The 14,837-nt window shown below is 45.4% G+C and overlaps 2 protein-coding genes and 1 pseudogene across 3 annotated transcripts in view; 2 read left to right on the plus strand and 1 right to left on the minus strand.

Moving 5' to 3' along the window:
- The window catches only part of LOC140460903 (uncharacterized), a 261,829-nt gene that overhangs the window by 119,525 nt on the left and 127,467 nt on the right, over positions 1-14,837 (plus strand). The window lies entirely within an intron of this gene.
- The window catches only part of LOC140460049 (uncharacterized), a 95,986-nt pseudogene that overhangs the window by 69,606 nt on the left and 11,543 nt on the right, over positions 1-14,837 (minus strand).
- On the plus strand, positions 1,444-13,421 carry LOC140460917 (uncharacterized). 2 transcript variants are annotated; one of them, XR_011954390.1, is made up of 5 exons: positions 1,479-1,718; positions 2,930-3,378; positions 4,447-4,556; positions 7,274-7,601; positions 13,277-13,421. XR_011954390.1 is itself a non-coding variant. In XM_072555639.1 (2 exons), the coding sequence occupies exon 2, from the start codon at positions 3,330-3,332 to the stop codon at positions 4,212-4,214; it is 885 nt and encodes a 294-aa protein (XP_072411740.1). In that variant the 5' UTR covers positions 1,444-1,718; positions 2,930-3,329; the 3' UTR covers positions 4,215-4,385. The 2 variants fall into 2 exon arrangements, 1 of the variants encoding a protein (XP_072411740.1); XM_072555639.1 differs by lacking the exons at positions 4,447-4,556; positions 7,274-7,601; positions 13,277-13,421 and having other exon boundaries at positions 1,444-1,718; positions 2,930-4,385.

The following is a 14,837-nucleotide window of genomic DNA, read 5'->3' on the forward strand; positions in this document are numbered from 1 at the left end:
ATCAGCTCGTCACCTATAAATCACCCCTAATCCCATATGATCCAACCTTGTGAATTAACCTTTTGTGTGGCACTCTCGCAAATGCCTTCTGGAAGGCCAGATATATTCACCTACAGGATCCCCTTTAGCCACTTTGCTTGTTACATCTTCGAAGAACTGATTAGCCCTTCATGAAACCATGCTGACTCTGATGGATGGAGTTTTGAATTTCCAAGTGTCCTGATACTGCTTCCTTTGCAATTGATACTAACACCTTCCCAACAACAGATGTTAAACTAACTGAGCTCCAATTTCCCATATATTGCCTCCCTCCCTTTTTGAATATAGGTGTTACATTAGTATTTTTCCAATCCACTGGAAACATAAGATCATAAGATAAAGGAGCAGAAATCAGGCCATTCAACCTATCAAGTCTGCTCCACCATTCAGTCATGGCTGATAAGTTTTTCAACTCCATTCCCCTGCTTTCTCCCCATAACCTTTGTTCATGGTGACAATCAATGATCTACCTATCTCAGTCTTAAGTAAACTCAATGAATCTTTCTCATGTCCAAGGAATTTTGGAATATTGTAACTAATGAATCCACTATCCCCACTTTCACTTTCCTTAATACCCTAGGATGTAGGCCTTCAGGCACAGATAACCTAATAGTGTACCTATCATAGAGTCATAGAGATGTACAGCATGGAAACAGACCCTTCGGTCCAACCCGTCCATGCCGACCAGATATCCCAACCCAATCTAGTCCCACCTGCCAGCACCCGGCCCATATCCCTCCAAACCCTTCCTATTCATATACCCATCGATATTAATTGTTTAAGTTCTACGCTTTCTATAGCCTCTAATTTGTCCGTTCCAATAGGAATGGTCCTATTGTCCTCTAACGTAAAAACTGAGGAAAAGTATTAATTTCGTAGCTCTGCTATTTCAGTATTCCTGATGAAGGGCTTTTGCCCGAAACGTTGATTTCGCTGCTCGTTGGATGCTGCCTGAACTGCTGTGCTCTTCCAGCACCATTAATCCAGTATTTGCTTTCCAGCATCTGCAGTCATTGTTTTTATCTTATTTCAGTATTCCTCCTATTAACTCAACGGCTTCAACTTCCAAGGAACCAACATTTACCTTAGTGACTCTGTTCCGTTCAGCATACCACTGGAAGCTTTTGCTATTCATTTTAATATTTTGTGCTAGGTTTCTTTCGTACTTTACCTTACCTACTCTTATTTATTTTATTGGTATCCCTTTGTTTATGTCAGAAAGTGTCCCAATGTTTCAGCCTTCCAGAGGTCTGCAATAACATTTCTGAACAGGCTACAAATTAAAACAAAACTACGTTCAAACGGAAATGAAATCCACCTTTCAGGGCGCTGGGGGCGGGCAAAACTATCGCCCTTCCCCGCCCCTAAACGTGGGATGACGTCATCATCAGGACCACGCCCTTGCAAGCTGGCGCATGTGCAGTGTCGGTCCCACGGCGTGACAAAGGTTGTGCGGGGGAGAGGAATGGTGCCGGCGGCTGAAGGAACAAGAACAGGAGCCGCTGGAAAAGCTGAGCAGGTCCGGCAGCTCGTGTCGGGAGAAATGTGAGGACGGGTTTCGGGTCCCGGTGATCCTCCTTCAGAACAGGACCAGGTTTCAGAAACATCCCGGGGAGGTCGCCAGGCCCGAGCGCCAAGACCTGGCTCCTGCCCCCGGGGAGAGGAGACAGTGAGACAGGGTAGGATTGGGAACCGCGGGAGGAGGGAGACTGGGGAGTTTATAAACTCCTAGGGGGAGGCCTGAGGCCTCCAATAGAAGCCCCACAGGCCCCAGTGTTTACTTCACCGGCGAAGGAGCTCTCGGGTTGCCCGGGCAACCGGCCGCCATCTTTGTGAGGGTCAGGCGCATGTTGTCTTGGGACGGGGTTGTTGGATTGTTGTATAATATTGATCTCCTCTGTACTTTTAATCTTGAAGATTTTTAAAGTGTACACTGGCTTCAATTTATGAATTCTAAGTACAGAAGCAAAATATAAACATCTCCTTACATGCACCCCAACATGTGCATAAGACTGTTTCAAGATTTACTGAATCTTTCTCTTTTGATTAATGAAGGTGGTGCCCAGCAGACTCCTGCACACAGCCTGTTCTGTCAGCCTTTATGGGATACGATAGCAAAACCAAGACACCAATGTAGCCAAGTAATTTGAAGTCACACTTTCGTGCTTTAATCCCCTCAAATTCAGCATACCATCAAGGCTATAGGGGTACCAGACTCCCTAGGACAGCCAGGATGGATAACAAAGAGGAGAACTGAAGTGTTATCCTTGTCAAGCCTGTAACTTCAAAAACCACCAAGTTTGTGAAAAGCAATGTCCCTGTCAGCAATCCCATGCTGACTTCCTAATCAATCCACCTCTCTCCATGTAACTACTAATTTTGACCAGAATAACTATTACTGTTTTTCCACCAAATATAAACTGACTACTCTATAATTGCTGAGATTATCATTACTACCTTTCTGCGAGGCTGCAATGTTTGCCGTTTTCCAGTCTTCTGGCATTTATCCAAGTCCATGGAAGACTGATAAATAATGGTGAGTGCTCCCACAATTTCTGTCATCCCTTCCTTCAAGATCCTTGGATGCATTTCATCAAGTCCCAGTGCCTTGTCAATTTTTAAGTGCCAACAGCTTATCGAAGACTTCTTTTCATATTAATTTTGAACTCATACAGTGACAAAGTCACCTTGTTGGTTGCCCTGTAAGAGCCTGATTCAGCACCTTCAGGAGAATTTGTTAGAGCGGAGTGAGAACAGAGAGGGAGAGAGAGTGGGATGGCACTTTCAATTTTGTGGAATAAGAAAAGAATATTCCCCAGAAAGTAGATTTGCTTGTTCTGAATTTCTACCCTGGACTGACAGTGGTGAATTTTGTAATTTCTTTTTGCAGCGTATTTGAATACGGAAGTTTCAAAATGAACAGATGAAAGCCTTATGCCGAAAACGTTGACTCTCTTGCTCCTCAGATGCCATCTGACCCATTGTGCTTTTTCAATGCCACAGTTTTCAACACTGATTCTCCAGTGACTCCAGTCCTCACTTTGATGTCAATGTCTGACAGTTACTCAATCCATCAGGACTGCAACAATTTTCAACTATGATTCTGTGAGGAGGAGACTAGCTTTTTGGTACTTGTTTGAGTACTTTTTCAGCGTCAGTGGGACTAGGTGAGAGACCCTACTGTTGCAGCACATTGAGTGTGGAGTGTGTAACAACTATACAGCCTGAAAACAGGAATTCACGGCAGGGAGGGGCTGTACACGTGTTTGTGTACAGCTGAAGCTTCAGTCATGGAGAAACCGGAGGAATCTCGCTCTGTGGAGAAACCATGGAAGTGTGGTAATTGTGGGAAAGGTTTTCGTGTCCCGTCTTCCCTGGAGACTTATTGGCGCGGCCACACTGAGGGGAGGCCGTTTTCCTGCCACTTGTGTAGGAAGGCCTTCAGCAGGTCGGAGGATTTGCTGAACCACCACCGGGTCCACAGAGGGGAGAGGCCATTCAGCTGCCCTGAGTGCGAGAAGGCCTTCAGCGATTCCACCACCTTGCTGACCCACAAGCAGGTCCAGTCGGGGGAGAGGCCTTTCAGCTGCTCAGAGTGTGGGAAGGCCTTCAGCAATTCCTCTGACTTGCTGAAGCACCAGCGGGTCCACACGGGGGAGAGGCCATTCTCCTGCCCAGAGTGCGGACAGGCCTTCGCTGATTCCTCTGCCCTGCTGACCCACCGGCGGGTCCACACAGGGGAAAGGCCCTTTAGCTGTCCCGAGTGCGGGAAGGCCTTCAGCAAATCCTCTGACCTGCTGAAGCACCAGCGGGTCCACACGGGGGAGAGGCCGTTCTCCTGCCCCGAGTGTGGGAAGGCCTTCAGCAATTCCTCTGCCCTGCTGACCCACCGGCGGGTCCACACTGGGGAAAGGCCCTTCAGCTGCCCCGAATGTGGGAAGGCCTTCAGCAGTTCCTCCTACAGGCTGAACCACCAACGGATCCACACAGGGGAGAGGCCGTTCCCCTGCAGAGTGTGCGGGAAGGCTTTCAGTAATTCCTCCAACCTGCTGAACCACCAGCGGGTCCACACGGGTGAGAAGCCCTTCACCTGCTCTCAGTGTGGGAAGGGTTTCACCCGCTCCTTCAATCTGCGGAGCCACCAGCGAGTTCACCTGCCATCGCAGGGGGATTGAACGAGCAATGGGTTGGAGGGGTTGGTGGTGGTGATGTTGGGTGGGGAGAATGTGTGCGCTTTAACCTTGAGCTGTTTTTTAAATAAAAGCTACTTTTTCTATGCCTTTTTGCTGGGAGGAATCTGAAGCTGTAACAAAGTTGGGGTCACAATAAATGTTACCTGAACTTAACGCCGGGCCCATGGTCTCATTGAAAGCTTTGAGCTCTAAATGTTTTTTTTTTGTTTTAAAGCTGCTCATTTCTTTCAGCCTCCTGCACTAAGTTTCCAACGTCGTGTATCAAATGGAGCAGTGAATGAAGAGCTAGTATTGCTAGAAATTGTAAATTTTTCAGGACTGCAGGTACTGCACCGTTTCATCAGCATTGTAAAGTTTACTGGCAACAAAGGGTGTGGGCTGTGTTCACGAGAAACAATGTGGAGGAGCCAGTGTTGGACAGGGGTGGGTAAAGTTAAAAAGCACCAGGTTATAGTCCAACAGGCTTATTTGGAAGCACGAGCTTTCGGAGTACTGTTCCTTCATCAGGTAGCTGTGGAACAGGATCATAAGACACAGATTTTATAGCAAAAGATCACAGTGTCATGCAACAGAAATTATATATTGAACAAACCTAGATTGCTGTTAAGTCTTTCATCTTTTAGAATGGGTTGCAGGTTTTGGTTCATTAATATATAAATCCCAGAACTTTTTCTTCAGTCACAGTCTCAAGATGACTTAAGGTTTTATAAAAATAGGTGACATCTCAGCGCACACAATGTATGAAAGGTTTGTGTGTCTGTATCCAAATCTTGAATCAGACTGGTTCCATTACCAAAGTAGGAATTTATAAAATAATACTTAGATTGACTACCTGCAGATTTCTGCTCAGAAAGCGCACATAGAGTATATCTGCAAATGCAAATTCACTCCATAGACCCATGTGTGTGTGCATGTGTATGAGAGAGTGTGTTTGCATATGCAGATGCTTGGTAAATTTTGTCTGTGTGATGAATATAAGCCTCAGAGGGCGTGTGCATAGGTGTGAGTGGGGTGTGTTTGTGTGTGTGTCTGAGAGACCATGTGTATGTGAGAGGGTCTGTGTGACTGTGTGTGTGGGTGAGAGAGTGTGTAATGTAGTGGGATCACCCAAGGTCCCTGTTGAGACCATCCTCATGGATTCCGAACTTGGCTATTGGCTACTAAAAACATTTGAGCAGTTACACAACACACATTGGAAAGGGCAGGGTGAGACTTGTCTTTTGCTTTGCAGAAGGTGGGAGGCTCTGGATGAGAGCAAACATGTGCTGGAGGATCTTCGGCTCACAGAATTGGAGTTGGAGCTGGAAGCCAGGCTGCATACATGTTGGGGCAAGTTAACTAGCATTTTATTCCAGGTGATGGTTATTCAGCTACAGACAGAGCCTTCACATTGGGTCAATGGACAGGATCAGGTGGGTATGCATGTGAATCATGCAGGTAAAGGGGATCTGAGAGAGGGCTGCAGGGGTGAGGAGCTAACTGGCTGGGTGGTGGGAGGAAGAACAAAGTTGGGGAGGTGGTAAGGGACAGAATAGTGACAGAGATTGTCTCTGTTCTCTGCAGTTGGCAGCAGGAGACCAGGTGGCACTGGGATTCAGGAACCAACATGCTCAGGGCTGGAGAGGTGGGAAAGGAAGGCTGCAGTGGGTGTGGTCCCACAGACGAGACAACCTCTGCTGAGGGCACATGAGAAGTCAGAAGCTACAAAAACAAAGCAGAATCTCAAAGCTCTGGGCAGCACAGTGGCTCTGTGGTTATTACTGCTGCCTCACATTGCCAGGGACCCAGGTTGGATTACAGCTTCGGGCGACTGTGTGGACTTTCTGCGTGGGTTACCTCTGGGTGCTGCGGTTTCTTCCCACAGTCCAACGATCTGCAGTTTAGGGTAGGGTAAGCCAGGGGGGAGCTGCAGAGCTATATGGTAGGTGGGGTCGTCTGTTGGGATGTTGTTTGGAAGTTTGGTGTGAATTCAATGTGCCAAATGGCCTGCAGGGATTATACGATTCTGCTGCCATGGCCACATGTATATGCGAAGTGACTGCTGTGGGCCTGGGAAAGGTGGGATTTGTGATGTCACTGCCCGCTGTCCATTCTCTCCTTGTCCCCCCAACCCCTGTCCATTTTCTCTTTCTCGACCCCCAGCCATTCTCTTTCTGTTTTCTCCCCAGCACCTGATATTTCTCGTGCTTCAAGCCTTGTTTGATTGCTGTATCAAGACTTTCTAAGAAGAGAGAGAGAGAATGAATGTTGATGAATCTATATGAGAGATGGGGGTGTATGAGAAATGGCTGATCTTTAAAATGAAGAATAGCTAAAATGATATATTCAGGAACCTCATTAAAGGATCTTCAATTTTATAAAAAAAGCTGCAGGCACCTTTCTGAGCTACATTGAAATATGCGCAGTTAGGCCACAGTTGAAGACAAGCTGTAATGAGTGAATGGCCTATTCCTAGTCTTGTGATATTGGTTCCAACTGTGTAGAACGAGAGTAATTGAGTTATAGAGCACAGAAACAAATCCTTTGGTCCGGGCTGACCAGATCTCCTAAATTAATATACTCCCATTTGCCAGTTCATGTCCCCATCCTATTCATGTCTTTTAAATGTTATAATTGCTCCACCGCTTCCTCTGACAGCTCATTCAGTACACACACCACCCTCTGCGTGAAACAAGTTACCCCTCTCATCCTAAACTCGTCCCCTAGTTCTGGCCTCCCCCACCCCAGGCAAAAGACCTTGCCTATTTACACTATCCATGCCCCTCATGATTTTATAACATGGTCACCCCTCAGCTTCCGATGCTCCAGCCTATTCAGCCTCTCCCTGTAGCTTAAACCCTTCAAACAGTGTTGTTATCTAATACTTAGTCCCTCATAAATCTTTCCGCACTCAGCCTAAAACTATGCTTTCTAGTTTGGGATTGCCCTACCCTGGGGGAAAGGAATGTAAAGGTTAAGCAACCAGACAAAATGCAAAAAGACTAAAATATCGAGCCACAGAGGGGTAATAATTGTGGCTCTACACGTTTTTTTCCTACTAGAATTTGGACACTTCAAATCCGTCAGTAATACGAGCAACTCCTGCAGAACATACTACGCATGTGCGCCAGCTTCAGCAAAGTACTGCTTATGCTCTTCGATGTCAGCAAAACTCTGCGCGTACTCCACGATTTCCGCACAAACGGTTCGCGACCTTCTTTTGATGGACCAATACAGAGCCCTGAAGAAACGAAAAGAGACTGGACCTCCTGCCATTCAGAGCTCCCCCTTTCTCTGAATGCGGAAGTTGGACCATGAGCTTCGGAAGCTGCTAATCTCTCCCTGAATGCAGCTTTACCCCAGACTGCAACTTCATTCTGTCCAACATCTGTGAGTACAGCACTCTCTTTTCCGTTTTGTTATTTTTCATTCTGGGCTTCAATTATTGACTTGCAGCAACTGAAAGAAAAGGGAGTGAATGCAGGGAGGGGACAAACTCTGGAAACATTGGTCCAGGTCTGTTCTCAGTACGCAAACACATGACAATTGCATTACCACAACGTGATAATATAGCCTTTACTGTGGAATAAAAAGCAGAAAGGAGTTGCATTGTTTAAAAGTGACACATTGGGATGTGAAGGAAGTGAGGACTGCAGATGCTAGAGATTAAGAGTCAAAGAGTGTGGCGGTGGAAAAGGATTGCAGGTCAGACAGCATATGAGGACCAGGAGAGTCGACATTTCGGACATGAGCCCTTCATCAGGAATGATGTGTGGATGTACAAAGGGGTCTCAGCGTCCTTCTTCACTAGTCAATGTCATTCGTCAGACAGGTGCAGCAAGCAATCAGCAAAGCAAGTGGTATATTAGCAAGAGGAGTTGAGTTCAGAAGTGGGGATGTCTTCCTGCAGTTGGGGGGGGTCGGTCGGTCATCGAATATACTCAAGGCTGAGTTCATCTGATTTTTGAACAACAAAGAAGTGGACGGTGATGGGCGAAGTAAACGAAAAATGGTTTTAAGACCAGTACAGAACAATGAGTCATACAGCACAGAAACAGACCCTTCAGTCTAACTAGTCGATGCTGACTATATTCACAAACTAAACTACTCCCATTTAGTTTGGCCTATATCCCTCCGAACCTTTCCTATTCATGTACTTATCCAAATGTCTTTTAAATGTTGTCACTGTTCCTGCATCCACCGTTTCCTCAGGACATTGGGTTATGGGTGGAATCACTCTCTTTCAAAAGAAAAGGTGCTCTTCATGTCTTTAAAAAATCTTTCTCCTCTCACCTTAAAAATGTGCTCCCTAATCTTAAAACTCCCACCCGAAGGAAACCGCACCTTCCACGCACCTCATCAATATCCCTCTTGACTTTATAAACTTCTAAGGTCACCTCTCAACCTACTGTGCTGCAGTGAAAAAGTCCCAGCATATCCACCTAGATGTAGGTATATTCATATCCAGTTATGATCTGTTCAATGCTGGTGCAGGCCCGAAAGACCAAATGGCCTAGTCCTGCTCCCAATTCTCACCCTCACGAGTCTAAGGACAGCAAGAGACCATAAAACATAGGAGCACAAAATTAGGCTATTCAGCCTATCATGTCTCTTCATACCATTCAATAGTGACTGATAAGTTTCTCAATCCCATTCTCCCCGTAACTCTCGATCCCCTTGATACTCAAGAACCTATCTATCTCAGTCTTAAAAATCCTCAGTGACCTGGCCTCCACAGCCTTCTGTGGCAATGAATTCCATATATTCACCGGTCTTTGGCTGAAAGGTTACTCCTTATCTCCGTTCGAAAAGGTCTTCCCTTTACTCCAAGGCTGTGGCCTCGGTTCCTAGTCTCTCCTATCAATGGAAACATCTTCCCAATGTCCATTCTGCCCAAGCTGTTCAGTGTTCTGTATGTTTCAATTAGATCTCTCGAGTGTGGGCCTGTGTTATGAACTAAACCAGACCATGCAAGACATTCTTAAGCAGGCAGCCACAGACCATAACTTTGCAATTTGTTTTGATAAGTGTACAGTGAAAATTACCTGGAGTAAGTTAGCTCAGTTGATTACTAGATTTTAAAACAGACAATAATTATTCACAAAATTACACAATTAAACATAAAGATCAGAATAAAGAACCCCTACAGAACTCAGCCTATCCAACTAGACTTAATTACGCTGTTCGAATATATACAACAGTCCCAATAAGCAAACTCAATTTGAAAACCAGGATAAATACATGTTTACAGATTGAAGTTGAGAGGCAGAAAAGAGAGGGTGTTTCCATACAGCTCCCTGTTGAACTTTCAACCAGTTCAGACTGAACTAAAATACTGGGTGGCACAGTGGAAAGCACTGTTGTGTCAGTGCCAGAGACCCGGGTTCAATTCCCGCCTCAGGTGACTGACTGTGTGGAGTTTGCATTGTCTACGTGTGTTTCCTCCGGGTGCTCCGGTTTCCTCCCACAGTCCAAAAATGTGCAAGTTAGGTGAATTGGCTATGCTAAATTGCCCGTAGTGTTAGGTGAAGGGATAAATGTAGGGGAATGGGTCGGTGTGGACTTGTTGGGCCGAAGGGCCTGTTTCCACACCAAGTAATCTAATCTAAAACTGCTCAACTCAGTTTAAAAGCTGACTACTCCCCTTTCTTTATTCAAGTCACTTCTAAAATATGACCGTTTTGACTTGGAGTCTCATCAGTTTACATATAAACAAAAGGCCTCTTAAAATCCTTTTCATCTCTGTACCAAACCAGACTGATCGGAGATTGGCCCAGTTTACTACCCCTCTGAAAACAAATCAAAGACACAGTCTCCTTGAGCCAAGGAACATCTTTTAGGAAAAAGAGGTACCAGCTTTGTGACACCTGTTAATCAGCAAGAACCAGATCCTTCAGGATGAGGTACAGTAGGGATTAGGTTAGCAAAGTGAGAATGGAGGGAGAGTGTGAGGACATGGGACCTCTGGAAGGTAGGACAAAATAGCTTCTGCATTGCTGCTTGTGTTATAGCTACATAAATAACTAACCACTAAAATGCAGAAGTAGACTGATAAGGAAGTGCCAACCACACTCCGCAAGTTGCAAGTCCTTTGTATCTCAAGATAAAGATGCCCTAACCTTTAGGATTTAACTTGTTTGCCAATCATCATAGAGGCATACAAAAGTACAGCATGGAAAACAAACCTTTCGGTCCAAACCGTCCATGCCGACCAGATACCCCAACACAATCTAGTTCCACCTACCAGCACCTGGGCCCATATCCCTCCAAACCCTTCCTATTCATATACCCATCCAAATGCCTTTTAAATGTTACAATTGTATCAGCCTCCACTACTTTCTCTGACAGCTCATTCCATACACGTACCCCTCTCTGTGTGAAAGAGTTGCCCCTTAGGTCTCTTTCGTATCTTTCCCCTCTCACCCTAAACCTATGCCCTCTAGTTTTGGACTCCCCGACCCCAGGGAAAAGACTTAGTCTATTTACCCTATCCATGCCCCTCATGATTTTGTAAACCTCTATAAGGTCACCCCTCAACCTCCGATGCTCCAGGGAAAACAGCCCTAGCCTGTTCAGCCTCTCCCTATAGCTCAAATCCTCCAACCCTGGCAACATCCTTGTAAATCTTTTCTGAACCCTTTCAAGTTTCACAACATCTTTCTGATAGGAAGGAGACCAAAATTGCATGCAATATTCCAACAGTGGCCTAACCAATGTCCTGTACAGCCGCAACATGACCTCCCAACTCCTGTACTCAATACCCAATAAAAGAAAGCATACCAAACCAAACATCATCTTCACTATCCTATCTACCTGCGACTCCACTTTTAAGGAGCTATGAACCTGCATTCCAAGGTCTCTTTGTTCAGCAACACTCCCTAGGACCTTACCATGAAGTGATAAGTCCTGCTGAGAATTGCTTTCCCAAAATGCAGCACCTCGCATTTATCTGAATTAAACTCCATCTACCACTTCTCAGCCCATTGGCCCATCCTGTTGTAATCTGAGGTAACCTTCTTCGCTGTCCACTACACCAACAATCTTGGTATCATCTGCAAACTTACTAACTGTTCCTCTTATGCTCATATCCAAATCATTTATGTAAATGACAAAAAGTAGAGGGCCCAGCACCGATCCTTGTGGCACTCCACTGGTCACAGGCCTCCAGTCTGAAAAACAACCCTCCACCACTACCCTCTGTCTTCTACCTTTGAGCCAGTTCTGTATCCAAATGGCTAGTTCTCCCTGTATCCCATGAGATCTAACCTTGCTAATCAATCTCCCATAGGGAACCTTGTCGAACACCTTACTGAAGTCAATTGGTTCAATCAACTATCAATGAAGTGATATCATGTGTTGATTGGTTGTTGCCAAACGATCATGCTCCATGCCTGCCTGTGAACAATGTACATGAACCCTATGCAAACTTTGTAATGTTGTTGGATTCTTTCGATAGCCAAGGAGTATTCATACTTTGGGCAAATCAGAGTCTGCCAACCCAGCGCTGTATCATAGATTAAATGATTACTTGTATTTGACAGAGTCATTTACAGGTGTGTTTATTGATGAATCACTCCAAACGCTATTGCTTCCAAATAAATCTGTTGTACTTTAATCTGGTGTTGTGATTTTTTTTAAAATTGTCCAGGTTAGGGTGGAGTGTTCATGTGAAATAATCCATCGTACCCAGGGATGTACAGGTTAGGGTGGATGGGCCATGCCAAATTACCCAGAGTGGTCAGGAATGTGCAGGTTAGGGTGGATTAGTCAGGGGGTCAATGTAGAGCAATCGGGGTAGGAGAATGAGTGTGGATGGGTTTCCTTTAGAGGGTCGGTGTGGACTCGTTGGGCCGAGTGGTCGGCTTCCACACAGTTGATTCTCTCATTGGGAAGGGATTTCTTGCAAACCATGCAGCACAGTGTGGGGGAGATCCCTGTCAGTCTTGTGCTTCCCCCCCCCCTTTCCCTTCCCCCCCTTACCCCAAATGATGATGTTACAATGCCGAAGTGGCCCTGTCAGTTTCAGAATGAAACTCACTCCCACTTGACAACTCTTCATCCTAGGAGGGAGAGCAAGCAGGGAGAAGTGGGGGGGAATCTGTCCCCTTGGCGCAACTAGAGTGAATCCAGGGAGGGAGCAGACTCTGCAAACTCAGGTATGTGTCTTAATTACCCGGGTGAGGAGAGATGGAAGGGTAGGGTGGGGCTGTTTTTCCGAGCGTGCCAGAGTCTGACGGGTGACCTTATAGACGTTGATAAAATCATGAGGGTAATGGATAGGGTAAATAGACATGGTCTTCTCCTTTGGATACGGGAGTTGACAATTAGAGGGGAATAGTTTTAGTGTGATGGCAGGGTGTAGAGATTTAAAAGGGACTTAAGAGGTAACTTTTTCATGCAGAGGATGGTGCGTGTGTGGAATGAGCTGTCAGAGGAAGCATTGGAGCCTGGTACAATTACACCATTTAAAAAGCAGCTGGATAGGTGCTTGAAGAGGAAGGGTTCAGGTGCTGGCAAATTCGACTAGATTAACTTAGGATATCTGGTCAGCGCTGAAGACTTTGACCGAAGTGTCTGTTTCTATCTGTATGACTCAGCCTTTCCACTAACAGTTGCAAATGTCTTTATGTTCAGTTTTTCTCTGATATCAATGTTAATGCCTTGATGTCTCATTTGGCTTACCCCTTCTCAGGAATGTTAACGATTTTGTGTATCATTGTTCCTCAAGAAGCTGCACGGCCGGTTCACCCTGAATTGACACTTCTTTTTGCCTCCAAAAGCAGACCTGCTCACTCTCGGCAGTATCCCAACGTTGTGAAAGATATTAACTTTCAGGTGGAGTTATCTAAAATTCAGAAAAATGTCAGTCTTGACGTTTTTGTTGTTCTACCCCTGTAAGATCCTGAATCAGCACCTTCTGGAGAATAAGAACAGAGGGGGAAGAGAGAGTGGAATAATGCTTTCAATTTTTTTGGAATAACAAAAGAAAAGAACATTCCACAGAAAGTGAAATTGCTTGTTCTCGATTTTTAACCTTGGATGATTTTTATAATCTCTTTTTACAGAGTATTTGAAGATCTGAAAACGGAAGTTTCAAAATCAGCAGATGAAGGACTTATGCTTGAAACATTGCCTCTCCTGCTCCTCGGATGCTGTCTGAATCGGTGTGCTTTTTCAGCACCGCATTTTTCGACACTGACTCTGCAGCATCTGCAGTCCTCATTGTAACATTAATGACAGTCATTCAATCCATCAGGACTGCAACGATTTTCAGCAATGATTCTGTGAGAAGGAGTAAAGCATTTTGGTTACAGTGCATGGGTTGAAATTGCTGAGTGAGGCAATACTTCCTCCGGCTTATGGAAAGCATGAAGCACAGGATTTTTAGGGGTGACCTCATTGAGATTTATAAAATCATGAGTGGAGGTAAGGATTATAGCATAGGGCTGTTCCTTAGTGTCAGGGTGCTCAAAACTAGGGGGCATGTTGTTTTAACGTGAGAGGAGAGAGATTTAAAAGGAATCTGATGGGCAACGTTTTGACAGAGTGTTGTTTGCATGTGGAATGAACTTGCTGAGGATGTGGTAGATGCAGATACAGCTACAACATTTAAATGACATTTGGATGGGTACACTCATAGAAAAGTTCAGAGGGATATGGGCCAAATGCAGGCAAGTGGGACTAGTTTAATTTGGGAATCCTGGTCGGCATGGACGAAATGGACTGTGCTGTATACCTCTAAGAACCAGAAGTGATCTTACTGAAACCAGTAGAATTCTGAAAGGGGCTTGACAGGATAGATGCAGATAAAATGCTCCTCATGGCTAATCCATCCTAACTTGCTCATCCCTGGCAATAGGACTCTGTGTGAAAACCTCTCCAGCTATGTCGAAGGCATCTTGAAATGCATCGTTGAGAGCTTCTGTCAAGACACTACAGATTTCTTACAGAAACTCAGCATCCACGGACCAGTCGAACCAGGAACATTCCTCGTCACAATGGACGTTTTAGCACTCTACACCAGCATCCCCCATAATGATGACAACGCACTAACAGCCTCATTACTCAACACCAACAACTTCCAATCTCTGACCAGTGTCCTACAACTCATCCTCTTTATCCTCGATCACAATGTCTTCACCTTCGACAACCAGTTCTTCATCCAGACACATGGACCAGCCACTGGGACCAAACTTGCACCCCAATATGCCAGCATTTTCATGCACAAGACTTCTTCTCTACGCAGGACCTCCAACCAACACTATACACCAGGTACATTGACGACATTTTCTTCTTCTGGACGCATGGAGAGGGGTCACGGAAAAAGCTACACAATGATATCAACATGTTCCATCCCACCATCAAACTCATCATGGACGATTCTCTACTATCTGTCTCATTCTTGGATACCTGCATCTCCATCAAGGATAGGTAGCACCTCAGCACCACACGCAACCTCAAAATGCTACACTTCCCCAGCTTCCACCCAAAACAGCCATCCCCTTATGGACAAGCCGTACGCATACACAGGATCTGTTCAGATGAGGAGGAATGTGACAGGTACTTGGAAGTACTCAGGGATGCTCAACTCATTGACCGCCAGTTCCAGCATGCCATGGTGAACCA

Source organism: Chiloscyllium punctatum, chromosome 36, assembly GCF_047496795.1.
Source record: "Chiloscyllium punctatum isolate Juve2018m chromosome 36, sChiPun1.3, whole genome shotgun sequence".
NCBI lineage: Eukaryota > Metazoa > Chordata > Chondrichthyes > Orectolobiformes > Hemiscylliidae > Chiloscyllium > Chiloscyllium punctatum.

Excerpts from the sequence above, each read along its gene's own strand:
- LOC140460917 (XM_072555639.1), top strand. The coding sequence starts at position 3,330 with ATGGAGAAACCGGAGGAATCTCGCTCTGTGGAGAAACCATGGAAGTGT.